General features: G+C 42.5%; 2 protein-coding genes across 3 annotated transcripts in view; both read right to left on the bottom strand.

The window, feature by feature from the left end:
• INO80 (INO80 complex ATPase subunit) overlaps positions 1 to 10,552 on the bottom strand; it is a 61,801-nt gene extending 51,249 nt beyond the window's left edge. The window contains exons 1-5 of one of the 2 annotated variants that reach the window (XM_058026175.1): positions 10,320 to 10,552; positions 5,120 to 5,192; positions 2,909 to 3,094; positions 1,485 to 1,651; positions 1,321 to 1,388 (exon numbers count right to left, since the gene is read on the bottom strand). In XM_058026175.1, coding sequence (XP_057882158.1) covers positions 1,321 to 1,388; positions 1,485 to 1,651; positions 2,909 to 3,051 — 378 coding nt within the window. In that variant the 5' untranslated portion in view covers positions 3,052 to 3,094; positions 5,120 to 5,192; positions 10,320 to 10,552. The remainder of the gene's footprint in view (positions 1 to 1,320; positions 1,389 to 1,484; positions 1,652 to 2,908; positions 3,095 to 5,119; positions 5,193 to 10,319) is intronic. The other variant, XM_058026176.1, reaches the window with a different exon arrangement.
• Positions 10,553 to 13,491: 2,939 nt separating this feature from the next.
• Positions 13,492 to 27,098, bottom strand: EXD1 (exonuclease 3'-5' domain containing 1). Its single transcript, XM_058025700.1, is given in 6 exon segments — positions 13,492 to 14,111; positions 16,953 to 17,255; positions 22,326 to 22,404; positions 24,732 to 24,806; positions 24,808 to 24,832; positions 27,007 to 27,098. Coding segments are annotated over 6 exon segments (867 nt in total). The 3' UTR covers positions 13,492 to 13,818.
• Positions 27,099 to 27,200: the final 102 nt, after the last annotated feature.

The following is a 27,200-nucleotide window of genomic DNA, read 5'->3' as shown; positions in this document are numbered from 1 at the left end:
TGAATGTAAACTAACTGCCAAGCCCACCATGTAACTCCATCCTCATGTGCCACATCCACATGCTTTTTGGACATCTCCAGGGATGGTTATTCCAAAAATTCCCTGGGCAGCCTGTTCTAATGCTTGACCATCCTCCCCAGTGAAGAAAATTTTACTAATATAAAATCTAAACCTCCCTTGGCACAACTTGAGGCCATTTCTCTTGCCCTACTGCTTATTACTTGGGAGAGCAGACTCATCCTCCCCTCACTACAATCTCCCTTCAATGGAGTCCCCCCAAAACCTCCTTTTCTTCAGGCTTAATACTCCAGCTCCCTCAGCAGCTCCTCCTAAGACTTGTGATCCAGAGCCTTCCCCAGCTCCACTGCCCTTCCCTGGACACACTCCAGCACCTCAATGTCTCTCTTGCTAAGAGGCCCAAACTGGACACGGGCTCGAGTTGTGGCCTCACCAGGACACCAAGTACAGGGAGACAATCACTGCCCTGGTCCTGCTGGCCACACTTGCTGATACAGGCCAGGATGCCATTGGCCTTCTTGGCTACCTGGACACTGCTGGATCATGTTCAGCTGCTTTCAACCAGGATATTCACTGCATTGAACCTCATGCAGTCAGCCTTGGCCCATGATCCAGACCCCTCCGCAGTGCCCTCCTGCCCTCCAGCAGATAAACACTGCCACCCAACTTGCCTGGAAGTAACTGAGGGTGTATTTGATCACCTCATTCAGATCACTGATAAAGACAATAAACAGGACCAGGCCCAGTACTGAGCCCTGGGGATCACCACTGGAGCTGGCCACCAGCTGGATATAACTCCACCACTGTCTGGGCCCAGCCATGCAGGCAGTTTTTCACCTGGTAAACCATGCACCCATCCAAATGTGAGCAGCCATCTTGTCAAGGAAAATGCTGTGGGAGATGGTGTCAATGGCTTTACTGAAGTCTAGTCAAGACATCCATAGCCTTTCCTTCATCCATTAGGCAGGTCACCTTGTCACAGAATATGATCAGGTTGGTCAAGCAGGACCCAACCTTCATATAACCATGCTGGCTGGGCCTGATGCCCTGGTTATCTTGCACATGCTGTGTGATATAACACTCCACAACATTTCACAGAGCACCAAGGATAGGGTGACAGTTCTGTAGTTCCCTAGGCCCTACATCCAGCTTTTCTTGTAAATGGTTGTCATGTTTGCAAACTTTCAGCCAATTAGGATCTCCCTGGTTAGCCAGGACTGCTGGTAAATGACTGAGAATGGCTAGGTGGGTAACTCTACTCACAGATTCCACAATAGCTGCATTTCTTTCCAATATTCTTACCTTCAGCCACTTTCTGCTTTTCTTCAGTTTGGAAAAATTATACAGGCTCCCTTTTTCAGACTTTGGTTCTGTTTACAGAAAAAAAAAAAAAAAAAAGTTCTTAGAAATAATGCTTTTCCAGACTAACCCAAAGAAAGTCAAGACTCAACCTAACACACGCCCACCTGGCTGGAGTACTCCATTCAGGGAATGTGTGTTCAGCATCCCAGAATTCCCTGCTCCAGAAGACTCTCCAAGCAAGGAGTCTGGAGGCTCTTCCTTAACTTGCATCAGGGGATCCCCAGACTGAGGCAGCAAAGGATTGTCATCCAATCCATCTTCACTTTCATCACTGCAAGAAGATCCGTAATACAGTGACAATGACAGGAAAATATTCAAAAGAGAAGATGACCATCCAGCTTTCTTACATATGGGCATTTGTCTAAAGGTTTGAGAATTGAGACTGCTTCATATGTAATTCTACACATTACAAATATTGCTGTTAATAATTTCCCATTTATCCCTTAGCAACAGTTAACCATGAGATCAGCCTGGCTATGTTATCAACCTGCACCTCCAGTCTTCAACTAGGTGTCTAGTTTTAGAAGCATGAACTATGCAAGTCAAACCAAAGCATAATATTGTCATACTCACTGAGACATGTAAGAAATGTACATATACTTTTTCTAATCCTTTTGTGGGTCTTAATACATGCTTATAAATATATCTGTTAGCAATTGCCCATTCTGTTAGCAGTTCTGTAATTCTGCAATACTGAAAACACTGATGAAATTACATATTTGATTGTTTTGGGACAGAAACACACATTGATGATGCCTCATTGCAACAACTTAGACAAATTCTGCATCTGACAAGTCTTTCCATTTTCTTTATGACTTAAGGCTGTAAGTGTCCCTGAAAATCTACTCAGGGCTTCCTCATTCTACTTTTTGCAGACAAAGAAAGTTTTGGCCACTCAGCTACAAAAAAAGAGCTTTAAAACATTGTACTAATTTGTATATGAGCTGGTAGCACACTGTATTATCACTATGAACTGAGAGAAGCACAGTCCAAAATCTTTTATACAATAAGAGAATATTCCAAGTTAGAAGGGAGCCACAAAAATCTTTAAGTCCAACACCTGGTCCTGCACAGGAGAATCCTCAAGAATCCCATGTGCCTGAGAGTGTTGTCCAAAGGCTTCTTGAACTCTGTCGGGCAGGTGCTGCAACCCCTTCCTTAAGGAGCCTGTTCCAGTGCCCAACCACCCTCTGGTTAGAGAACCTTTCCTTAATATCCCACCTAAATCTCCTCTGACAAAATTTCATGTCATTGCCTCAGGTGCTGTCAGTGGTGACCAGACAGAAGAAATCAGAAAAGCTTTGTTTCAAAACTCAAACCTAATGCTAGATTTACTATTAAATTTAATAGTATTGTGTAGATTTCCCCTTCTCTAGGCTGAGCGATCCAAGTGACCTCTCCTAAAGCAGAAGAGCTTCTAATGAACGAGTCACTGATAAATTCTTCATATGGTGTAGGGTGTGGAACACTATTACAAAAATGCCTGTCTTTCCTTGGCACTCCCAAGGAGTAGAAAAGCTTTTGGTACCTGGATATACTCCTGTTAAAGATGGCAGATGTCTGTCGTAAGAACTGATCCAGTTGCAGAGCTTTTTCCAGGTATTGCAGATAGAGGGGTTTTGCCAGCTCTGAGCAGCTGCCATCCTCCCTGGCACCCAGCTCTGAGGCCATAGAACAAACTTCTCCTCATGCACAGGTGCCTCTGAACACACAGCTGTAAAAGGAAACAATGGCCATCAGCACCACAACTCCTCTGAAATGAGCAAACAGGTCCATGTTTGACAAAAAAGACAAAAAACCAAGACAACTGTGGGCAAAAGCTTAGGCTGCAGTTAATAGGTATAGTAAACAAACAGAAATTGCCATTCAACTTTCCACCACAGTACTACCACAGCCACAAACTAGATTCTTAGTTTTCTGGTTTATGACTTTGTGGTTGCTGTTTGATAGGAACAAGCACTGTTTTAACCTAATATGATAATCCAAGTGGTGACATAGAAATTCTAAGTATTATGAAGACAGTCCTCAAGCAACCACAGTAAGCTTTCATCACGTTATTAAAGGTAACATGCTCAACCCTGAACAGAAGGCATATATATAACCAACTCAAAAAGGAAGAATTACTAAAAATATTGCTCCTCTGGTTTTTTTACCATTCAGTTCACAGCTGTAGTCTATTGAATACTTGTAATATTTCTCTTTTACCTTACAGTAATGCTCTTTCAGCACTGAAAATATAGCTGTTACCTGCTGGCAAACAAGCTACAAATACTTGACCAAAAACCCTTTCCTTCTAAAGCACAACTGTTATTTTATTAAAGAAAAATAATACATAAAAAGCCATTTTCAAGATACTTTTTAATATTTAAAAATTTAGAATGTATTCTAGCATTATGTTTTTCCACTAGCAGGAACTTTTTTTTATTTGTTCTCTGGATTTAAGATTCTTAATAAATCCAAATGCAACCCCTGCAATATTTGCATACTACATACTCTGGAAACAAAGGTATCAAAACATCTTATTCCTCTGTCAACTGCAGCTTTCTCTTCCTTCAACTACAAAGGACATCATAACAAATGTTACAGAAATAGCTCTGTCAACTCAAATTTTACTTTTCTTTGACTACAAAACATGCCATCACTGTTATAATAACAGTGAGAAAGGTATGTGATTTCCAAAGCCAGAGTTGTTACTTTATAAATCAAAGTGCTGTCAAGATCTTAAATATTTACAAACAAACAAACAAACAAATAAATAAATGTTTAAAGCTTTTACTTCTGGGGGAGGACAAAAGTCATGGAATGGTTTAGGTTTGAAAGGCCCTTAGAGAACATCTAGTTCCAAACCCCACCACAGGGAGGGACACCTCTCGCTAGAACAGGATGCTTAAATTAAAACCAGTCAGATTCATTGCTCTTCTGAAGGATTCTTGCAGTTTCTATCACTTCTTAAAAATACTACAAAATCTGAAGCAAACTTCTCATTCATTTGTTGAAAGACATATATTTGTTCAATTATTAAATAAATGACTAAATTGTTTTATGCTTATGTAAGTAAACATACAGATTGAGTATCCAATCTTCAAGCTGCTCTCCCTCCACACAGAGAAATCCAAAACCCAGCATCTAACCTTCTCTAAGTCTTTTATCCTCCAAAATTACAGAACAAATTCAGAACTTCAAAGTTACAATACACTATAAGTGATCCTCATCTTAAGACTAATGGCTGTGCTTGAACAAGAGCAAATTGTATTATTTCTTAATAAATACTGGCTCTTGAGTTAACGTCTGTACCCACAGAGGATAACCAACAACACACCAGAATTCATTCGACAAGGTAACAGCTCTGTGATAAAAATTATTTTTAGACTGAAGCTTTCTACATACTAGGTCTTTGCATACCTGACATCAGTTGAATGACTGACCTCTGTCACCAAATCCTCATTTTCAGCAGAACTTAGCAACACCTGAAAGCCTTCCCTACTAAAGGGTAGTAAGATGCACATTTTCCAAGCAGCTTTCATCTACATACATCATAGCACTTAACAGGCATTTGAAACCAAACAAACCAAACAAAAAACTTAAATCAAGAACGGTTTTCCAAGAGAGAGGAAGACACAAAATGAACCACAAAATCATGTAGGTCAGGAAAGACCTCTAGGATCATCAAATCCAGCTGCTAATCCAACACTGCCAAGTCCACCAGTAAAACATGTCCCCAAGTACCACATCCACACACCTTTTAAATACCTCCAGGGACAGTGACCCAACGTCTTGCCTGGGCAGCCTGTTCCAATGCTTGACAACCCTTTCTGTGAAGAAATTAAGTAAAAGGGTTAAAAAATGAGAGGAAACATGAAACTTGTGCCTCTAATGGAAGAGATAATTGATGAAGCAGTAGAAAATAACACCTTGAAGGTAAAAGGCATTTTCCTTTCCTCATGATCACTAATACAAATTACATATATTACAAGAGTGAAAATCTCTCCCTATCATAGCAAAACAAATATGGTGATTCCTTTTCCCATTCCATTTCAAAATGTATCCATCAACAAGGGCATGTATGATATTAACACAGTTAACTCAAAAAAACATGGCAACTTTCACCTGTCTGCTCTTTGCAGAAAACCACATTCCCAAAACTCAGCCTTGCATTTCCACATTTAATGAAGTCCTCCTTGACCTGACACAACTTCTCTGTATTTCACCCATATAAAAGACACACTTTTGCTTGTCTTCCTATTTTAATTGCTCCACAAGACCCTTGTACATACAACATAAATTACTCTTGTCCTCAAAACAGTTATTAGCCTGCATCCTGCCTACCAAATAAACAAATAAGCACAGGAGAGCTTAACAATATCCTTAAAACATATTTACAATGCCCAAAAAAATTTCAGTAAGTGTTACACAAGCATACTGAATAGTGAATAACTCAGACATTTAATTCAACCCTTCATTTATTTATATGCTGACAGTCACAGAGTGCTTCTCTGCTGATCAAAGTAATAATACAGAAGGCTAAGTGACAGATAATTCATTCTCTATCCTTTCATTTCCACTATAGGTTTTAACAAACAAAGATTTCCAATAGCAAAAACTGATTGAACACTGAAGTGAGAGAAGACAGGAACAAATGAGAGGCACACAGCCTGATCCACTACTGTATGTAACTGTGTATGACACCATCAACATATTGCTTCAGTGGATTTACATGGTGATGACATTCATTCCACCTTTGTTTGACATTTTTGAAACAAATCTATCCTTTTGTCTACTCAGTTTAAGGACAAAACACAGATTTTCAAAAAGATTTCATTACTGATGGTAACATTTAGGTAAATACTCATATGTGACAGGGTTAAAATGAGCAGAAGCTGCACAGTAATCCTTGTGCCATCACAACTTTCTTACTGATATATACCAGCTTCATGTTAAGTTTCAGTATCAAATTCAATAGCTATTTGCTTTCTCCCTTCCTCTTCCCTAGAGTTCTAACAATTTAGAAAAACAGCACTTGGAAATAAATAGCTTCTGCACTGCCAGGCTGGCACTTTGAATCTTCTAGCATTCCTAATCAGAAGTTCACACTGAAGCCATTTAATTGTATCATACGGACCACTAATTATTAAAAGTACAGGTAAAATATCAGCAGGAATGTAATAACTTCATGCAAATCACTTTCATAGTAATTGTATTTTTTTAATAACTAAATTCAGTTCTGAAAGAGCCTTCCTTATGCTGTTTTAAAGTCCCATTGCTTAGCTCAATGTTAATGTAGGTGTGGGGTTTCTTCCCTCACTCCTGTTTTTTCAAGTCTGCCCATCTATAGCATCCAGTCAGTAAGCAAAAGAGAAGAATCCTCCAAGGATATCTTCTGAGAGCAGCTAGGTTTTATAACAAGCTGTCTAAATTTCATGCCCACTGACCTGCACCAACCAAACAGCACGACCATGCTCTCCTAAAACAGCTCAGCTTTAAAAGTAGATTCTCCCAATTTAAACAAATATCCACTGCATATTTCTGAATGGAAGTCCAGCACGCTTTCCCTACTGGTATCAAACAGGAACCCCGTAAGTGCTAAGTGAAAATCTGGCTCTTGTGCCTAGCTGCAAGCTGGATGGGGTTTGCTTGGCAGAGCTGTTTGAAGCAACTTTTTCATCCATGAGTTTCTTGTGTTTTTTCCCTTTAGCTGTTGCCACCTCTACACCTCACATAAGGCCCAGAGGATTAGTTTTGCTGCTCTTTATGACTAACATCAACTGTCATAGTAAATAATGATAACAACTCCACTCTTAGCTGAGGGCACATGCACAAACACAAGCTGCCATGCAAGTAAAAAGTACTGGACTGTAGCTAATGCACATTTCCTCTTCTTAGCAAGGCAAATCAGGGAGGTAAAAGTAATTCAGTCTCCCCAGCCACACACTGAGTGCATGGCTATGAAGGGTGACCAGGCAGGTGAGCACCAACACTTGTTCCAGTATTTCAGCCCACAGAAGCAGAACCTCTTTTCTCTTCTCCATCCCATCACTGCAAACACACTGACAAAACATCCATGTGGACAAAAACCTGAAATCACAGAAAGTATGTATTCCTCATTTATTTATAGCATGGAAGGCTTTATCTATATAAGGATTAAAACTGGTCAAAATACAATCTTCTATGCCACCTTAATTGCCTTGCAATTTTAGCAGTTTTCTGAGTTTTTCCCAGACGTGGGGTTTTTGTGCTTTGCAATTTGACACCAACTTATTAAGACATTTTCCAAACTTATGCAAATCCCTAAAATACTTTTCCTTCTTGAAGAAATTTAGAATTGAGACATACTAGTCTCACTGGAGGAGCAGAACAGTTAATGCTGTGAGATGTTCCAGTAGTAATATCTCCAGAATAAATCCTGACACAAATATATCCAAACAGAAGATTCACCAAGTCAGGGTCTGTGTGGAAAACACAGACTAGCACAGTAAGAGCAGCTAAGCATATTTTTGTCAGACTTCTTTAAATGCATATAATCTCCAATAGAAAAAATTGTAGCAGTATAAAAAACCTGAAGAACTATTTTGTTTGAAGAATTACACGCTCTCCTTTCCCCACTCATTTTAGCTTGCTTTGGTAAATGCATAGTTACACTAACAACAATTTCCCAGAGCTACAGACCACATTTTAAAGCAAAACCTAAGTCCCACATGGGTTTTTTTTTATGGCAGCATCCTAAATATAACTGGGATATATAAGACATTATGGCTTTTCAAAAAGCAAATATGAAATGTCATTTGAGCTGAAAGCCTCCACTAACCTCAAGCTGAACAAATAAAATTAATGTATATACAACTAAACTCTGCGTTCACGTAATTTGAGTTTGAAATTTAAAAAAGACATTTCAATTGCTTTTCTGAGTAATGAAATCTAGGTAAACTAGATGCTTTACTTTGCCGTTCTGCTTTTGTGGTAAGGCTTCATATTGTTTTCCAAGGAATGAGACAGCATTTCAGTGATCTGTGTTCCACCTTTTAATCACTTTTAAATACAGAGAAGAGCCAGCAGGGCATTGCCTCTGGATTTCCCAATTCCAAAAAAAATCCAGTTAGATATAGGGCCTTATTTATTATTTAAAAGAAAAACTATACCGCAGTGTATCAGAAGCATATACATAGCAAACAGCAGAATACCTTCAAATATCCTGAACACAAAAGTAGGTGAATCAGAGCTCTGCTTCCAAGTTCAAATTAGCAGAAAAACAAACCTATTTAGTTGTTCAATTAGAGTAATTCTCGTCCCAAGAGAGTCAACAGTATTTATGGATGCCTCCAACAATGCATTTATAGTCTCTGCTCTACACAGCAGCACCAACAGTTACCCTCACACTTTGCCATTCTGTGCACACAAAATAACAACTGCATGGATATTTTCAGTTTTGTTTGGTTTTTACTCCCTCCACCCCAGACCACGAAAAGGGAACTATATCCAAAAAAAAACTCTAAGAACACTTGCCATCTAAGCTAATCTAGCAATCTAGCATGTAGTCTAGCTTGTCAAAGAGAATGCTTATTACAGAATTTACAGCGTATTATGTTATACCCAAATGGAACAAAAATTGCTTATTTGAACATCAAAAATTGGGAGGCGGTATTTTCAGCAACTTCAACAAAACACACGTGAGAATATACAAAGAAGAATTACAGGCAATATTCTTTAGCCCTGGAAAATGTTCAAGATACAGTTCTATTTCTTGTACTTTTCCCTCACTATCTTACCAACCTCTCAGTGTCACGACACTCTTATACATACACACTAAAGGAGTGACAGCAAAAATGAACCGCTGAAGTTAAAAACTGTGTCGATCACATACATACAGGGCTTATCAGATGTGCTGTACAAATCCATGCAGTAGATTTGTTTGTAAGGAAGGACACTAAAATCCGAACTATACATATTTCACTGTAAAAAAACTAACTTGACTTGAACCATTTTCTTCGTGCCAAGGCGAAAATAAATTAAAGGCGTTATTAATATCTGCAACACCGCAGTGGGAGAAATCATTCACAGGAGACAGGCAACGGCGTTAAGCACGGATAACGCTAAATGACGAACAGAAATTGTATTGAGTCTCCCAGAGCAACTGCACCAGGCTACCTGTTTGCAGTCAAACAGGAGCGGACTTTACAGCGCAGCTTTGGGGAAGTGCGCATTCACGGGCGCGAACACAGCGCTGACCCGGGAGCGTTTCACGGGCACCCGGGAGACACTTTCCATCAACAACGCCACGAGTCTGGCAGGCGGCCCCTTCCTGCAGGTGCCGGTGGCTATTCCGGGAGCGCAGGGGCGGCCGGGCCCCCGCCCCGCCGGGCTCTGCGGGCACCGCCGCGCCACGCGGCCTCACGCACAGGGGCGGCCGGGCCGGGCCGCGGGGAGGAGGCCGCGCTCTGACGGCACCGGGGCGGGGGGAGGCGAGCGCGTTCCCGCAGGCGCGCCCCCGCAGGCTGCGGCGGGCACGCGCTCCCGCCGGTGACGCGGCGCTCCCGGCCCGGCCGCGCCGCCGCCCTCGACGCGCGCGCCCCCCCCCCCCTTCCCCGCTCCGCACCCCCCGCCCGCACCCGCGCACGCGCCACCGCCCGCACGTGCGCCGGCAGGTGCGCGGCGGCGCCCCCGCTCCCCCCCCCCCCCCGGCGAGCCCCCCCGCGCCTGGCGGGGCCCGGCCGCCGCTCTAGACAGGGGCTGGGGGGGCGAACGGCAGCTCCACGGCCGCCGGTACCGCGGGGCGCATCCGGCGGGCAGGGCGGGGAAGGGGCCTGTCTCTTTAAGAAGAGGCCCGGCTGCTGCGGCCGCCGGTCGGCGCGGGGGCTGAAGCCGCGGCCTGCCCAGCCGGCGCCCCCACTGCCGCCTCCAGTAGCCCCGGCCCGGGGTGCCCTTGCGCAGTGGCCGCGGTGGCTCACCTGGGTACCGGGCCCGGCGGCGACGCGGCGGCGGCGGCGGCGGGGGGCTGGGGGTGTCTCCCGGGCTCGCTCCCCCGCTTGCTCCACCCGGCCTCTCGCCCCGCGTTGCCGGGGCTGGCGTTGCCTGTCTCCTGCCGCGGGGCGCTCCCGGCTCCTGCCTCGCCAAGATGGCGCCCGCGCTGGTGCTGAGGAGGAGGCGGCGGCTGCGGGCGCTGGGACGGCGGCGGCGGCCACTTTCGCTCACTGAGAGGAGAGGAGCAGGGACACGGGGAGCCATGGCGGGGGGGAGGAGAGGCGCCATGCCCAGGCCTGATCAATCGAACTCCGCATGCCTCCGCGCCGCCCCGGCCCCGCGCCTGAGCCCCGCCGCCCCGCCCGCGCCGCCGTGGCCGCCGCACGGACCCCACGACCGCACCGCGGGGCTCGGCCCCGCAGGGACCCCGCGGGGGGCCCTTCCTCATCGATGCGCTCCTGCGGCCGATTGGTAGGGTCTGGCGGTGACGGAAATTGCCGAAGGGATTCGGCCAGACGGCCGGGTGAGCCAGCGAGTCTCGCGCGAGGCGGGGCGGGGTCTCGCGATGCTGGCGCGGGGAGGCGGGTGCGTCCCGGAAGTGACGCGCGCTCGCCCTTGAGGCCCCGCGGGGGGCGGCGGGTGCGCCCGGCCGCGCTCGGGGCTCGGCGCTCGGGGCTCGGCGCCGCTCGCTCTCTGCCCGGCCGGCGCAGCCGGTGCCCGGTACCGGGCGTGCTGCGTGTCCCGGCGGCCGCCCGCCGCAGCTAGGCAGCTTGTCCGGCCTGGCAGCCCCCGCAGATGACGAGAGCGGTGAGGGGCTGGTGGTGCTGGAGCCGGGGCGCTGTCAGGGTGAACACGTGGGGCAGTCGGTGGGGCTGCGTGCGTTCTACCGCTCTCGCCTTGTCCCGCGCTAGGAGCTGCATTAGAGGGGCTCTAAAGGAAATAGGCCTAATTAGGTCTATGTGAAGGTTAATTGCAAAGATGCTTTGCACCGTAAACACAGTGTGGCCGGCTGCTGTTCAGCACTGCTGCCTCCCCAAACCCATTAACCCGTACACTTAGAGCAAATCCTTAAGTGGATGATTAATCCATGTCACCTACGGCATAGCGATAAAAATCTGTATTTCAGGACTAAGCTTTGTCACTCCAGCGCTCAGTAGGCATCCGTGCCCTGCTTTTGGCTGGATGGAGTCAGTAGCTGAGATAGTACTGAATTTTGCATGTGGAATAAAAAACCTGATGTTTTGAGTTTCACTAAATCGTGTTTATTCTAAGTCAAGGACTTGTCGTGTCTCATCCTCTGCCACGGAGAAGGAAATCTTGGGAGGGTGCACAGCCAGGACAGCTGACCTGAACTGACCAGAGGGATATTCCATACCACAGGACATAATGCCCAGTATAAATAAGGGCAGCTACTTGGAAATGAGGCCAATCTGGATTCAGGAAGGGAATCTGGCATTAGTCAGCGTAGAGTGAGCAATTGTATTGTGCATCACTTGTTTTTCTTCCCCTTTTTATCATTACTTATTGCTCTTTTTTTTTTCCAATTATTAAACTCTTCTTATCTTAAACGATGAGTTTTTACTTTTGATTCTCTGCCTCATTCCACTGGGGCAGGGTGGGAACAAGCAGCTTCATGGTGGGCTTAAACCACCACACACAGTTGCTAGGATATAAAAATAAGACCATTGCTACTGCTCCAATAAAACTTCCCTAGAGTTGTCCTTAACTAGTCATGCTAATTGTACCCCTACGTCCAGCCAGGAATTGCATTGTTCAGGAGGTGTGCATGATTTGGTTACATGTTAGTACCATGAGCTCAGACAAACAGAGCTGGCACTGAGCAGCATCACTGCTGATGGACCTTTAAAAAAATAGCCCAGTTTTTCTTCTTAAGAAAATAGTAATTTTAATCTTGTGCTTCAGTGAGTGATGACTCCAATTCAATATATTTATTTTCTTTATGCCATTCCCAAAAGAGAACCAAAGGGAAAGCAGTACTTCTATTTACCCAAGAAAGTTTTGCTACTTTAATCATTATAGTGGCACAGATGCAACTGGACTGTCAAGTCCCTCTCTGGAACTCTTATTCCATGATAATGCCATTCCAGTCAGAGATCAAGTCCTTGGAAGAGGCTGAGAAAGCACTCAGTCTCTTTATCAAGAAGGGTAGCCTCAGCAATTACTTTGTATCATGTAAAAACATTCCATACTACATCCCAGACTTGATGCCTTCATCTCTCAGCTCCTCTTCCCCCTCTCTTTCCCTTATCTGACATATCACTGTTTTTTGCCTGGTAATAGGACTGCATGGGCCATGTTGTGGAAATACAACCTAAGTGCTCTTGAGCTGTGTCTGACAGAGGAGCCTGCATGTTCCACACTGCGCCCCATTGATCTGTGATAACCCATGACTGCTTGGAAAAATCTTCCTTTAAATGACAAAGAAAAACTGCCAAGGTTTTCTGTCACTCTGCCAAGTGAGGAAGTCTGACTTACAGTTTCAAATGAAAACCTACTTAAATAGTGCCAATCTAGTACTTTGTGGGGAGAGGTAAAAAACCCAACGCACCAGAAAACCAACATGTTTCCCCAAAAATATTTTTAAATGTTTAGATACATCATAAGCACAGTCACACCAATTTACATCCAAAGAAAACCAAGGCAAACAGGTAGTGAGGGGCACGTACTCACATGCCAATGTCACATCCCTTCCAAGCTGGTCTCATTATTATTCCCACCTTTGCAGCCTGATGCCCAGATTGTTCTTGGACTGCCATCTGGTTGGCACAGTCACCTTTGATCCTTCTCCATTCTTCCCTATTCTACATTCAGTGTTCACTGATATGTCAGAAAGCTTGTTCTGAGACCGAGGCACGGCCCACATTAATTTTGTCCTGTGACAGAGCAGTAGTTTTGCCCTAATACTTTATTTTGCCTGGGGAGGGACTGGTCTGTACCTCCTAAAGTGCTTTCTACACACACCACACAGCACAGTGGTCTTACAGCCTTATCCACAGAGCTGGATGTGGCAGCGTGGCGAACAACAGTGGTGGTGGTGCTCTGCAGCTGCCAGCAGGAAGCTGCTCTAATGAGTTTTACCTACCTGCAACAGGTAGCAAAAGAACTAATACAGTTGAAGGAAGTGGTCTGTTAACAATGCAAGAAAAAGAAAAGTCACTCTTCTAAAATCAAAAATAGCTCTCGGGAAAAAATGGATCTCAAAAATAGACGAGGAGAAGAACAGTCAGACACAGCAGGAATTTCCTCCAAAAGACAGACCATCGTTATTTCCATTCAACAGTGGAATGTTGAATTACCTGTCATTGTAAAGTCAGGAGCTTTTGTTGGACACCTCTGCAAGGGGAGCAGCCTCTTTTTTTCACTTGGATGTCTCCAAACATCCAATCTAAGCTCATCAAATCACCTGTGTCAGAAATCAAATTCATACAGTCTGATTGAGGTCAGTTTAAGGTCCTCCCACAGATTTTACCATATGAATTTGATTTTCAAGCTCTGCTTTGACAAAGTACATCCTTGATTGTTGAAGGATGTGTTTTGAGACCCTGCTTTTTTGCCTTTTTTTTTTTTTTTTGTGGGAAAGCAATCACCATCATCTCTGTAGTTTCTATCCTCTGTGGATTGTTTCCCTCTATTAAATTCCACGGCTGGTTGGATCAAAAGACCATCCTCATTCATTCTGTAGTCTTCTATTACTTTCTCCCTTCTCAGTTTCTGTATTTCTGCCAGCTGATACAGCTCCTCTGGCAGCTCCAAATGGGCTAATAAAGAAAAAGAAACAGAAAAGAAATCAAATCAATAATATGAAATAGCATACTATAGTTTTGTTAGAACCAGAGACGAGGACCCTCTGTAGTTAGCCAATGGAACACAACAATCCTGCTATCACATCCAGCACAGCACCTTATCTACTGCAGCTTTACCATAAGTGCACTGGGGATATCAACTGTGCTGCACATGGGTGTGGTAATGGCTCTGTGGTACCAGAGCTCTGCATGTGAACTGGCACCTCTTAAACAACAGGACCCTGCACTTCTAGGAAAATATTTACTTCTGTACACCAGGTTCCCAGGCATCTGCTTCTTTGAATTCAAGTCCTAAACATGAGAACACGTCTGGATTTCCAAGTACCTAACAACCATCAGTATGAATCCACAAGGAGGGGTAAAAATATAACAGATGTAGCTGCTTTACTAGCTCTTTTCCTAGGTGTCTGCATCCACAAGAAGAACAATTACTGCTGGCAGACAGTCACACTGAAAATGCAGGAACTGCCAGGCGTTTCAGGGTGGGAAGTTTGTGTTCACTCCTCCCCCTCAGCAGGGAGGAAGATTATCAGTTTCTGAAAGACAAGGAAGAGAGAAGCTGAGGGTTTCGATAATGAAGGCCTGAGGATCAGAGGTCGCTGCTTTGCATCTGGTTTGTGGGTAAAAAGTCAGGGAGTGTCCTCCCATGGCTTAGGAGGAAGCATCCACCATTCAGAAGACTCAACTACCACTTGCAGATGATGACACAGGCAACCACAGGAAATGTCAACATACCTTTCCAAAAACATCAGGATCAATGAGATGCCTTTCTATTTCCTTCTTTTTAATTTTTTTTCTATATTTTCTTCTTCATCCTCTTCTGCCAGTACTTCATCAACAAGGATGTTGCATTATCTCTTTTGGCTGCTGTGAACCACTGGCAATACTTTGCTGTTGCTAGTGAGTCAGACACAGTCTGATCACATCTATCACATGCAATGATGCAGAAGTCTCAAATCAAGCACTCCTGAGTATGTCAAAGACCACAAGGATGATCTGAGCCTAGCAGGAGCTCATTTAGTCAGAAAGTGATTCTGGTATTTTGCCACTACACATTTGAAGTTTAAATATGTATTGCAAACAGATTTCAAATAAAGTAGAAGAAACTTTTATTTGTGTGATCTACCCACAAGATATAGATACAACAGAAAATTATTAACAGTGGAATGACAGTGAAAATGGCTTCTTTTGCTACCCATACTAGATTTCTGAAGCCAACTGCTTTAGAATGCAGAAAGTAATGACAACCAGATGAGATATCAAATCAGTCTTCAAAATACCATTTGAAATACCCAGGATCAAGTTAATTCCTTGGCTAATCTTATGGAATAGATGGATTTACAAAAGGATTGTTTTCAGCAAGCTGAGAACCATTTAAAAAATTCTACAAATAGCCCAATACAAAGCAGAATTTGTACTGTCTTCCCTTTAACAAACTGTTCTTTTCTCCTGTGTCATGCCTACTTTCACATGCATTTCTCATGGAAATTCACATGTCGAGTTCTTCTTTTTTTTTTTTTTTCCATGAACTAAGAACAACCTTCTTTGTTTTGGCAGCTTTCCTCTAAACAGAAAAGATTTTCAAATATGACCTCCTCTCTTATATCTGTGAAGCAACTATGACCTCTTGTGGTTATCTAATCTACTCCTAAATCCTCAATAATGGGATTTAATGCTCTGAGCCCTTAAGTAATTCCCAAAGGATTCAAGTCTGTGCTTCAGTGCTTTGTTAAACTAGGGCAAAGCAAAACAGAATTTTTTTCATTAAGATAGAGCTGCATTCTCTTTTCCTAATAAATACTTCAAGACATTAACAACTGCAATAATGAGGAGCTAAAAGGATTTAATCATGTTAGTTTGGTCTCTTTCTTATGAATGAGGATGTTTGACCATGCACTTTTCACCCAAATTTAATACCAACAATATCTTCCACAGTTAGTGTAAGCTCTCACAAGATTATGTCATTGAGCAGACAGAAAAGCACCACACCAATACCACTGCTTGTTTGGTTTGCATGGACCTGTTCTTTCCAGCAGTGCAATAAGTGAAGCTCTTTCACCAAAAATCTCATTTCCTCCACTTTCTGCTTTAAAAATTAACAAACAATTGCAGTCTCCACCATCCAGCCACTCCAGGGTACCTGAGCATCCACTACCACTGGTTCTGTGTAACCAAAGATGAAAAACATTACTTTATTTGATTTTTCACTTTTTTTTTTTTAAGATAACTCTTGTGAGAATTAACGAGGATGACCAGATAATTCAGTCATGCTTTTATAGAAATAAAAATCTTTGGTGAACAAACATTACTCAAAACCAGATAGTGTATGCAAACCAGCTCAGCAGCACAGTTGATAGATCAGAAGAAAAACAGAACAAGATGTGGGGACCAAACACTCTCACCAAAACAAAGCAACTCTGTCAGCTCCAGGTACCAGCATTTTAGTCCTGCCTGTTGCTCTTCATAACCTCACTCATGTACCAGCTCCTGTTGAGCCCAGTGGTTCTCAGTCTCTGAGCAGAGTGAACAGAAGGTGCAGGTGACTCTGCTCATGCCTTGAGAGCTGCAACTCACCATCCACTAGGCAGACATGGGCTGGGTTCTGCTGCTGAGCTAGCAGGAAATGGAGCTAGGTGCATACAGACACCAGCACTCCTGCACACTGAAACAAGCTATGGAGCATAAAGCAGGGTGTACAGCTGCAGAAGAAGAAGCTTCTGGTAACTGGGTACTCCAGAGTTTGTCCATTAGAGCCCTAGATCCAATCAGTAGCCAGAGAAATAATCAAAGACATACCTACCTTTGTGCTCACAAAGTGATCTCCAGACCCAGTCTAATAAGCATTTAAATAAGTTGTTAGGTCAGACATCAAGTTATCCATTAGAGATGAGTGGAGCAGCACAAGGTACTTAGCTTTCAGAGCAAATGCTTCAGGCAGAGAAGCTAGGAAGGGTCTCAAGGACCATATATCAAGATTCTCCTGTGTATCCCAGTGCAGATGAAACCAGTTATTGTTGTGGTTTAATCCCAGCCACAAATTAAATCCCATGCCAGCTGTAAGGTCACTCCCCTCAACCCCCATCAGGGCAGGGAGGAGAACTGGAAACAAGAGTTAAACCTTGTGGGTTGAGATAAAAATAGTTTAATAATTCAAAAAACAAAAAAGCTAATAATATAATAATAAGTGGAGGGAGAGAGAAAAACAAAATCCAAGAGAAAAAGTGATGCACAATCATTGGAGCAGCAATCAGCTCCCTTCCAGGTAACTCCTCTGGTTTAAATACTGGGCATGGCATTCTATGGTATGGATATCTCTTTGGCCAGTTTGGATCACCTGTTCTGGCCAAACTCCCACCTTTCTGTGCAGCTCCTCATGGCAGAGCATGGAAAATCTAAAAGCCCTCAGCTTAGGGTAAGCACTACTGAGTAAGAACCAACTCACTGTGTTGTCAACACTATTCTCATACTGAATCCAAAAACTGCAGCACTGTACCAGTTACTAAGAAGAAACTGTATTCTGTCCCAAGACAGTTACTTAAGTTGAAAAGTATTTAAGAAAGCTTTTCATCATAGACTTCTGCAGTTTACAACACATTTCCTCATGTTGATCTTTATTTTCAGTGCAACTGAATGCTTTCAGTGTCTAAGGCCATCTGTGTACAAGACTGTGCTGGTTAGAGAAGCAGAAATTTGGAAGGAGGGATTGCTTCCTTAAAAAAAAAAAAAAAAAAACCACAACAAAAAACAAACCAGCAAAAAACCCAACCAACAAAAACAGGAACTGAAAACCAACACACACCTACTCCAGCATTTAATGCTAGATTCTCTCTCATCTATCTCTGAAACTACACTGGATTCCTAAGAGCTGAAATAAAAGACCTATAGACAAAAAAACCACCTCCCATGAAGGGAGCTAGAGAAGCAGCTAGGGATAGTAACATCATCAGCAGTCAAAACCAGAAGAACATGAAAATAAGCCCCAATTAAACAGCATGACCATGATACCCTGGGCAAAACTGCACTATGGAGTGGTTTACACTGGTATATTTATTGCATGCACATTACAGGGTCATTTTCCACGTTTAGTCTTCAGGGCAATAGGATGATTTGGTCTGGTAACAGGGAAAGCATGTTGTCATTTGGCTTAGGTTTGGTGTACAGAATTCTCAAAACAGAAATTTTGAGAGACACTATTGGAATTCTAAAACTTAGATAAAAATAAAGCTGTGTTCGAATTAGAGGTTTCACTGAGTAGCTTTTATAGCAATATCAAATAACATTTAATCCAGGCTTTTGAAAAAGATTTTAAGTCTATGAACAGGCAGCACAAACCCACTTATATTTACTGAGGAAGTAAAAAGACCAGAATGAAGGGATAAAAAAATGCTCTTGTAGGAAAGACGTTGTTCCTATTTGGTAAAAAATATTGCCTATATAGTGAGGTGTCATTAAGTATCTGATATCCTTATTTAATAGCTTCTTTGGAAATCTCACCCCACCACAACCCCTCTACAGAACAAAAGAGCAAGGTCATGTGATTAAAAATCCTAGAAAAATGATAGAATCATTTAGCTTGGAAAACACCTCAAAGACCATCAAGTCCACCACTAAACCACATCCCTAAATGCCACATCCACACATCTTTAGGGATGGTGACTACACCACTTTCTCAGACAGCCTGCTCCAATGCCTGACCACCCTTTCAGTGAAGCAGCTTTTCTTCATATCCAATCTAAACCTCCCCTGGCACAACCTGAGTCCATTTCCTCTTGTCCTGTTGCTTGTTACCGGAGGAAAGAGACCAATCCCACCTCACTGAACCTCACTTCAGGTACTTGTAGAGATCAATAAGGTGCCCTCTGAGCTTCCTTTTCTTCACACTAAACAAGCCCAGGTCCCCAGCTGCTCCTCATAGGACTTGTGCTCCAGACCTGTCACAGCTCCATTGCCTTGCTCTGGACATGCTGCAGCACCTCAGTGCTGTTCTTGTAGTGAGGGGTCCAAACCTGACTGCAGGGTTTGTGCCATGACATCACCAGTGCTGAGTACAGGGGGACAATCAACACCCTGGTCCTGCTGGTCACATCCTTTCTGGATTTTAGTAAGGCTTTTGATATTGCCCCTCAGAGCATCCTTCTGGACAAGTTGCCCAACTGTGGGATAAGCAGGTCCATGGTGTTCTGGGTGAAAAACTGGCTGAAGGACAGAGCTCAAAGGGTTCTAGTGAATGGAGCTACATCTATCTAGCAGCTGGCACCAGTTGAGGGATACCATTGGTATTCCTTGCAGTTCAATTCCAGAGCCTGTTTTGTTCAGTATATTTATCAACAACCTGGATGTAGGAGTTGAATGCACCATTAGGAAGTTTGCTGATGGTACCAAACTGGGAGGTGTTGCTGACTCTTGAGGGACAAGAGGCCTTGGAGAGGGATCTACATAGTTAGGAGCATTGGGCTATAATTAATGGGATGAAATTTTCCAAGTTGAAATGCCAGATTCTGCATCTAGGATGAAATAACATTGGACACAAGCATATATTATGAGAGTGGCTGGAAAACAGCCCTGCAGACAGGGATCTGATTGCCAGCAGGCTCAGTGGGAGTCAGCAGTGTTCCCTGGCATCTTGGGATGCACCAAACACAGCATCACCAGCTGGTCAGTGATGAAGATGATGGAGATGAAGGTGCTGAGCTCTTCTCCCTAGTATCCAGTGACGGGACATGTGGGAATGGTTCAAAGCTGCACCAGGGAAGGTTTAGTCTGGATATTAGCAAGAATTTATTGGCTGAGAGAGTGGTCAAACACTGGAACCAGCTTCCTAGGGAGGTGGTTGATGCTCCAAGCCTAACAGTATTTAAGAGGCATTTTGACAATGTCCTTAATACCAGGCTTTGACTTGGCCAGCCATGAACTGGTCAGGCAGTTGGATTACATGCTCACTGTAGGTCCCTTCCATATGAAACAGTCTATTTTATCAAGCTCATGTTCCCCAAATCTTAGAAGTTTTTAACCCATCAAGTTTTCCCTTGCTTGTTCCCATCTAAAAGATGAACAAAAGCAAGGGAAATAGAGAATGACAAATTGGCTGCTGAACTGCACAAGAATTATTTCATTCTAAAAGTGCTGTCAATAAAAGTTCCCTTTTCCCCCATTTGACTCAGGATTCATTTTAAGCAATTTGCTCTGTTGAAACTAGGTTTCAGAATTAGTCAAAAATATTAACATATCCAGAACATTTTCCCACCCCAGTTATATATAGCCTGTATTGTACAACCTTTGTGGTTCTTCAAAACCTGAATTTCAAATGAGCTATTAGGAAATACCAGCATAAGCACTGATGCCAACTAATGCTTGCACCTGTCTATCAAGGCAGTGTTACAAAATGTCCTTAACTACAGCAATTTAATCACTGCTTACTGCCTTGCTCTTAAAAAAGAACCTCACAGAAACATCTCAAGATGGGCAAAGGACAGCTCACCACTGAGTCTTCAGAAGGTGCCTCATTGAATCACTCACTGAAGTCACCTGCTGTCTGCACTTCATGGCACCTCACTGGAAGGTATCTTCACCTGTAAAGTGCAGACATGGTCAGAAGGAAGCCACAAGTTGTCACTGAAAACTGCAGAACAGTTGCAGAGCATCAGCAGCCTGTGATGGAAGGGATCAATAGCCATGACCAATGTCCATTAATCCAAGGCAAAGAATGTGGAGGTTTGACAGTGGGGTTGCATATAAGAAGTAAAATATATTACAAGCAAATTAATCACCATTCTGACTGCATGCAGTGCACAGCTAGCAATCTGACTCCTTAAAGCTGTTATGTAAAGGGGTAGATTAGGTTTTAAGAATGACTTACATAAGTTTTATGTTGTATTTGTCTACGTCTCCTTCTAGCCCAGTACTCTTAGTATCAGAAGAGAGTAAACATACAGTGATACTTTCCCAGGATACTTACAGTTTTACTTTTTATCCAAAACCTAAAATAATGATTCAAGATAAGGAAAATAAGGTGAAAGAATAGCTAAGTTGTCAAACCTTTTGCCTATAAACTGATTTTGCCATTATGACTCATCTCTGACAACACATAGAGCCAGAAGGAAAGCAGGCAACAGCACAGCATGGTGTTTGCTTGTTTCTGTTCCTGCTTTCATCCTTTTTACCTGTTTGCATGATCTGTGGAATCAGATAGCAGCAGTGAGTTCTTCACTTGTGCATTTTATGGTTAAACCTTGACTCATGGACTTCTGTCTTATGGAAAGTCTCTCTCAAGCTGTCAAATTTTCTGTATTTTTTCAGCACACATCTTTAAGAAGAAGTGCAGTGTTTGTTTTGGTAGTACACAGATAATGCAACCCACATTTTGCAAAGGCAGGAATTTCAAAGTGTGAGGATGCCCAGAAAGCAAGGTTAGGGATGTAAGCACTGACAACAGCCAGTTGCCTGCTCACTATGCAGCTCTTTAGGCTGCTAGAGCCCAAGAGGTACACAACCCCTGCTCCCAGGGAAGTCAAATGTAAAATAGCAGTATCACACTTCCACAAACTTTATTAAAAGTTACTTCAACAGGTGATTTTTTAAGTATTATGAGATCATCAGAACACTGCTACACTCTAAATGGTGTGTTAATTACATTAGTTTACTTATTGTAAGGAATAAACTGTTGCAGCCACTGGATAAAACCAGGGATAACATTTTTCAAATTATGCAGGCAGGATTCCATGTAAGCCAGAGTTCTTAATACCACTGCTGCCTTTTAATGCAGAGTCTCACTTGTGCACCCAGCCTGTTCCCATATTAGCAACACTGAGAAGCTGTCTCTTGGAAGTGCTTCACAAAAAGCATCTGTGAGAATTTGCTCAGAAGTACCTCCCAGTTATTTTTCCAGCAGTACAGAGTAAAAGACAAGATAACTTAATTTCACAGTATCAGGTACACTACAGAGTACCCCAAACCAGACTCTGTCAGTCCCTTACTTCCATGAGAAGTAGGACTGAGGCCAAGGAATCAGAGTAATTGACTCTCTGAGCACACAGAGCTATCAGTGTGAGGAAAGCAGGCAGCTCATACCGAGACAACAGAACAATGAGTGCAACTCTGTACCTTGGATCCTGCTGTGGGCAGCCCTGGTTAATTATTGCCACTGGTTCTGTTACATATTCCAGCCAGTACCTTTGGGACTGCTTTGGGTGGCAACTTTCAGCTCTACCTTTTTCATACAGTCAAGACTTAACAATGACTGATATTTGATCTGTAACGAAATAACAATTTTTAGGGGCAAAAGGCCCCTAAAACTGAGAGAAACCTGTGCCATTGAAAGCTTGCTACATAGCCCACGTTTGGGATTTGAGGAGTTCCTACAGGCAGTCCTACCTATGACATGAAAAGTTAGCATATATGCAAGCACAAGTCAACTATGCATAACATATCCATGCCCATTATGAAGGATCATAGCCATTGTGTTACTTTCTTCTCTTCAAAAGGCTCTTAATTCTCCTGTTAGTCACATACTAACCACCATACCACCAGGGCTAGCACCAGCAAAATCAGATTTTTGTGATAATTTGGCCTGTTCCCTCATTTTCACCTCTGTTTTTACCAGCAGATGGTTCCCACAGCTGGATGCCTCTATTTGAATTTGTTTCTGCACTTGTGTAAGGGGCAGAAAAAACAAAGAACATAATGCACAAGCTGACCTGGCTCCTGCTTAAGTCACTGTAGCCTCAGGTTGTTCCAAGTTTGATCAAGAACAGCAAAAGCATCTTTAAAAAAAAAAAAAAAGCACATTAAACCTGCTATTTTTGGTTAGTAACTACCTTTTAAAATGGGTCTACACAAGATTCTATTAGCCTTGCCTGAAGTTTCTTTCTAGCTAGAGCAACATTCTTTCTAGCCAGAACATTCACATGGTTCAATAACTGTCACATCCCAGTAATGCTGACCTTCTCTGAGACAATGCCCTAAAGTTTCTCTTAGTTAAACTTTTGTTCCCAAACAGAATACTTTTAAAGGGCACCTGTGTATCCAAGGCCCTGAAGGACACTGTACTGGTGAAAGAGTCTGAGACACAGCAGCAGCCATGCATGACTTAAAGCATGAACAGTCTGATTTAAATGCCTACAGTCTAGAGCATGACCCCAACTCTGTTATTTGACAAAAACAAAAACCCTGTCTCTTTAAGAGTGAACTGCAGCACTAGTCTTTTTCATTATGATGCACAATGAAACAAAAAGGCTTCAGATTTAAATATTACATGCACTAAAAACAGAATGCACCCTTATTTCCAGGCTTAGCTAGGGAAGGGAAAAGACAAAACTAACAGACCAATCACATCAACCCTTGCAATTTTTCTTTTTTCTTTTTTTACATTGTTAAATATAAAAGTGAACAGACAGTGAAATAGCTGAGACACTTAACAGCTCAGCTGTGGAGAATATACAAACAGCAGACTATTGTAAAATGATCAAAGGATATATTTTATCTGAAAGGAGATGTGCATGTTCTCACTCTGGAATTGTTCAAGGCTACAGCCCAACAGGTACACAACCCCTGTTGGGGGTATGCAACCAAAGCTGCTGGGTGGAGCTCTAAGCAACCTGGTCTAATACAAAGTGTCTCTAGAACTAGGGATCTTTAAGGTCCCTTCCAACCCAAACCATTCTGTGACTCTGTTTTCTCTCCACTATCCAGGTAAAAGCAGGTACCTGTTCTTCAGCCTATACAGGCCTTGCACTCCTGTCACCATTCTCTGAGAACAGAACGAGCTGATTTTGGATCTGTGCCTGTGTAGGTATACACCTGCATATGCATCAGAGCAGGAACCACACAACCAGATCAGCACCTGACAGCCACCACAAACCCAAAGGGCAATTGTTGTTGCAGCACATGGCACAGCTGAGACAGCCACAATACACAAGGTATCACCATACAATTTCAGAAGGCTTCAAGCATTCACCCATACAGAGCACCACCATACCACCTCAGAAGGCTGCAAGCATCTGCCCTTCTTATTCTTTAGCCCAGCCTTTTATACCCCTGATGTTCATGCACCTGTGTGCCCTCTGTTCCCTTTGGTGACTGGTCAGTGCCCCTGGGCACTCCATGGCTCATTGCTGTCAATGCTGCTCACCTGCTTTTCACACCTGTAGCCCATGGGGGATGAGGCTCTGCTGCAGCCCCACTCCCAATTACCACAAACTGTGTCCCTACAAACAGACTTACTGAGCTTTGAGTTATATATCACACCATGTACATTTCATGAACAAGTGTAAGGTTAAAATAGTCACCAAGGGGAATGCTCACTGGCTGAAGCACTTTGATTTCTCCAAAAGATCAGTGGTGCTACTCAGCCACTTTTACAGTTGGTAAGAGCTACAGGATAAACATTTTAGAAAGCAGGCTGGTTTCCTTCCAATGTCTGCAGATAAGCTCTGTACCTACATTTCTGTTACCATTGTTCTCTCAGAATACATCTTGTTCTGATACAGACAAACCAAGAGATAACAATCTCTGGGAGAAACGTTGTCTGACAAAGACTAAGCACACTGCTTGGCTAATATCCACATTACCTCAGAGGGAATATTTTGAGCTATCTGAAGCCCTGAGATGGCTTTCTAAGGAAACATAGGGAGAACTCCATGGGCCACAGTCTGCTTGGTTCTGTGTCTGCTTGTTTGTTCCTTCAACAGCCTAAAGTGCATCTGAGCAAGCAAGACAAACAAACCTAATACAAAAGTCAAAACATTATTAAAATGTCCATGCTGGTGCAATGTGAAAGAGAAATATTTCAGGCAATACCCTCTGCCTCTGTTCAGAAAATGAACTGCTGCATATGAAGCAACTCCTTAATTAAGTGTGTGTGGTTCTTACAGAAGATCCTGAAGCTAGCCAACAATAAGCTTATTTTCCATAAAAAAGCCCTTATCTCAGATAAAATTTCACATTTATTCTGAAAATATAAGGTGAAAGCAGAACCTGAACGGATGTTCACTGCAAAGATCAGAAACAGTCTTAAAGTAAACTGCAGTTCAAGGCACAAAGAATGAAGTACCTGACTGGAGCCCAAGAATGATGCAAATTAAATATCTGTAAGTCTTTACCCTGAATCAATAATATTTGATCCATTAGTTGGGTGGTGTAATTGGAGGGCAATTATACAAGCTCACCAATATGAAAAAAAAGTTGCATCACTGAAACTTTACTGTAGTCAAATAGAAGTTACTAAAATAATAAAAAATGGTAACATCACAGGACCGTAAGAAGAAATATAATATTTGAATAAATAAGAAGAATAGAATTGAATAAATAATAAGAATAAGAATTGAATAATTAGAAGAAATAAGAATTGAATAAATAGAAGAAATAAGAATTGAAATAGAAATAAGAATTGAATAAATAGAAGAAATATAATATTTGAATAAACTATTCAAGTGTGGTCTTGTGAGAAGACTTAAAGTAAAACCATCTTGGAGCATGGATCTGTAGGAGTTTGAAATATATTTTTACTAGCTTTCTGAAGGCACACTTATAAATGTTTTGAGAGCATCTATATAACTCTAACTTTCCTGTAAAATTGTTCTGGAACCATTCCACCATAGGTGAAATGCTCATAGGAAATTCTCCCTAAACCACAAGGAAACAAACCAAGGAAATTCTTCTACCTAGGAACACTACTGGGAAACAAGAAACAAGAACAAAATCAAAACCAAAATCAACCAAGCAAAACCAAACCAAACAAACAAAAATTAAAAAGAGAGAGAAAAATGTGAGAGAGAAGAATTGTAAATAATGCCTTGGAGGAACCTTTTACCTTGGAAGAAGCCTTATACCCACCACCTTGTTCACCTTTTCAGAGGTGAGGAAAACAAACTTGGAACAACTGAGTTTGAAAATCAGAATTATAGTCAATGTGAGTTGTGGATCCCCCAGCAAGCACTGCCCATCCCATCTCCTTCTGTGAAAGGAAGGAAGCATTTCACTATACTCAAAAAGCATTGCTGTTCCCTTCCCTGAATCTGTTTAATTTAATGACAGAAGCAATTTATATTCTAGTGCTGAAAAGCAACTTTTGGGCACTCGTTAAAGACTAGTCAAGTCTAATGACTTAAGCATCCCATCAGAAACAAAGTCAGCATTGAACTATAACTAATAAATTTACAGACTATTACATACAGAATAAAGCAAGTACATAAAAAAGGCAGAATGAAGTAAGTTAATCACTTTCTAAGTCCAGTAGGTACCTTCTAGCTAGTTGCCCCTCAGCACTTTGCTCCTATCCCTGAGGCAAAGCAGATGGCAATAGAAATGCACAGGACCTTTATAAATTAGAAATGTTTTTCTTAAATATTCCCATATTTATGCCATTAGTGAAGGAGGCTCAGATAAACAGATCATTCAATAGAGATGTTTTTGCCTATGTGAATAAAAGTAAGACCAAGTTAACATGACCTTTAAGCATCTTAACTTCTCAGCACAGTCCACAAGGGAAAGTCTTGCACATGTACAACAACATATCAAATGAACTTGCCTTCAGGATGTAAACAGGGGGCACTCTTATCTCAACTGAATACTTTGGAGGAGTTACTTTCATTAGCAGTCTCATTGGTCATTAACCACTGTTATTTAACCAGTAAGCTTTAATTCAGTACAGTCCCAAGACCTTCCCAAAGTGAGCTGTTATTATTATTATTATTTCACTTATAGATAATTGGGGAACAAAAGCTGTTTGATTATACATCATTTTAATTCCTACTGATTTTAGGAGAAAAAATGAAACCAAGTAATTCAGATGTGAACCAAAAAGGATTTAAAATGCTGAACTATTGGTGGGCACAACCCCCCTGCCCCAAAATACAGTAAGCAAACCTCACCATTGACTATTCCATGACCAAAAATTATCCTTAATCCTGGAGCACTTCTGCCAGTTTCCAAGTTCTTCACTGACATGAAGGAGGGAAAAAAATAGACATACATCAGGTTCCACTCTTTGAGGTGGGAGCTTATCATTACCACTGACCTGCTGGAAAGCAGCTCTGCAGAGAAAGACCT

Source organism: Melospiza georgiana, chromosome 6 (assembly GCF_028018845.1).
Source record: "Melospiza georgiana isolate bMelGeo1 chromosome 6, bMelGeo1.pri, whole genome shotgun sequence".
In the NCBI taxonomy this organism is placed as follows: Eukaryota; Metazoa; Chordata; class Aves; order Passeriformes; family Passerellidae; genus Melospiza; species Melospiza georgiana.
Note: the sequence above shows the minus strand (reverse complement) of the source record. Positions and strands in the feature narration are given on the sequence as shown.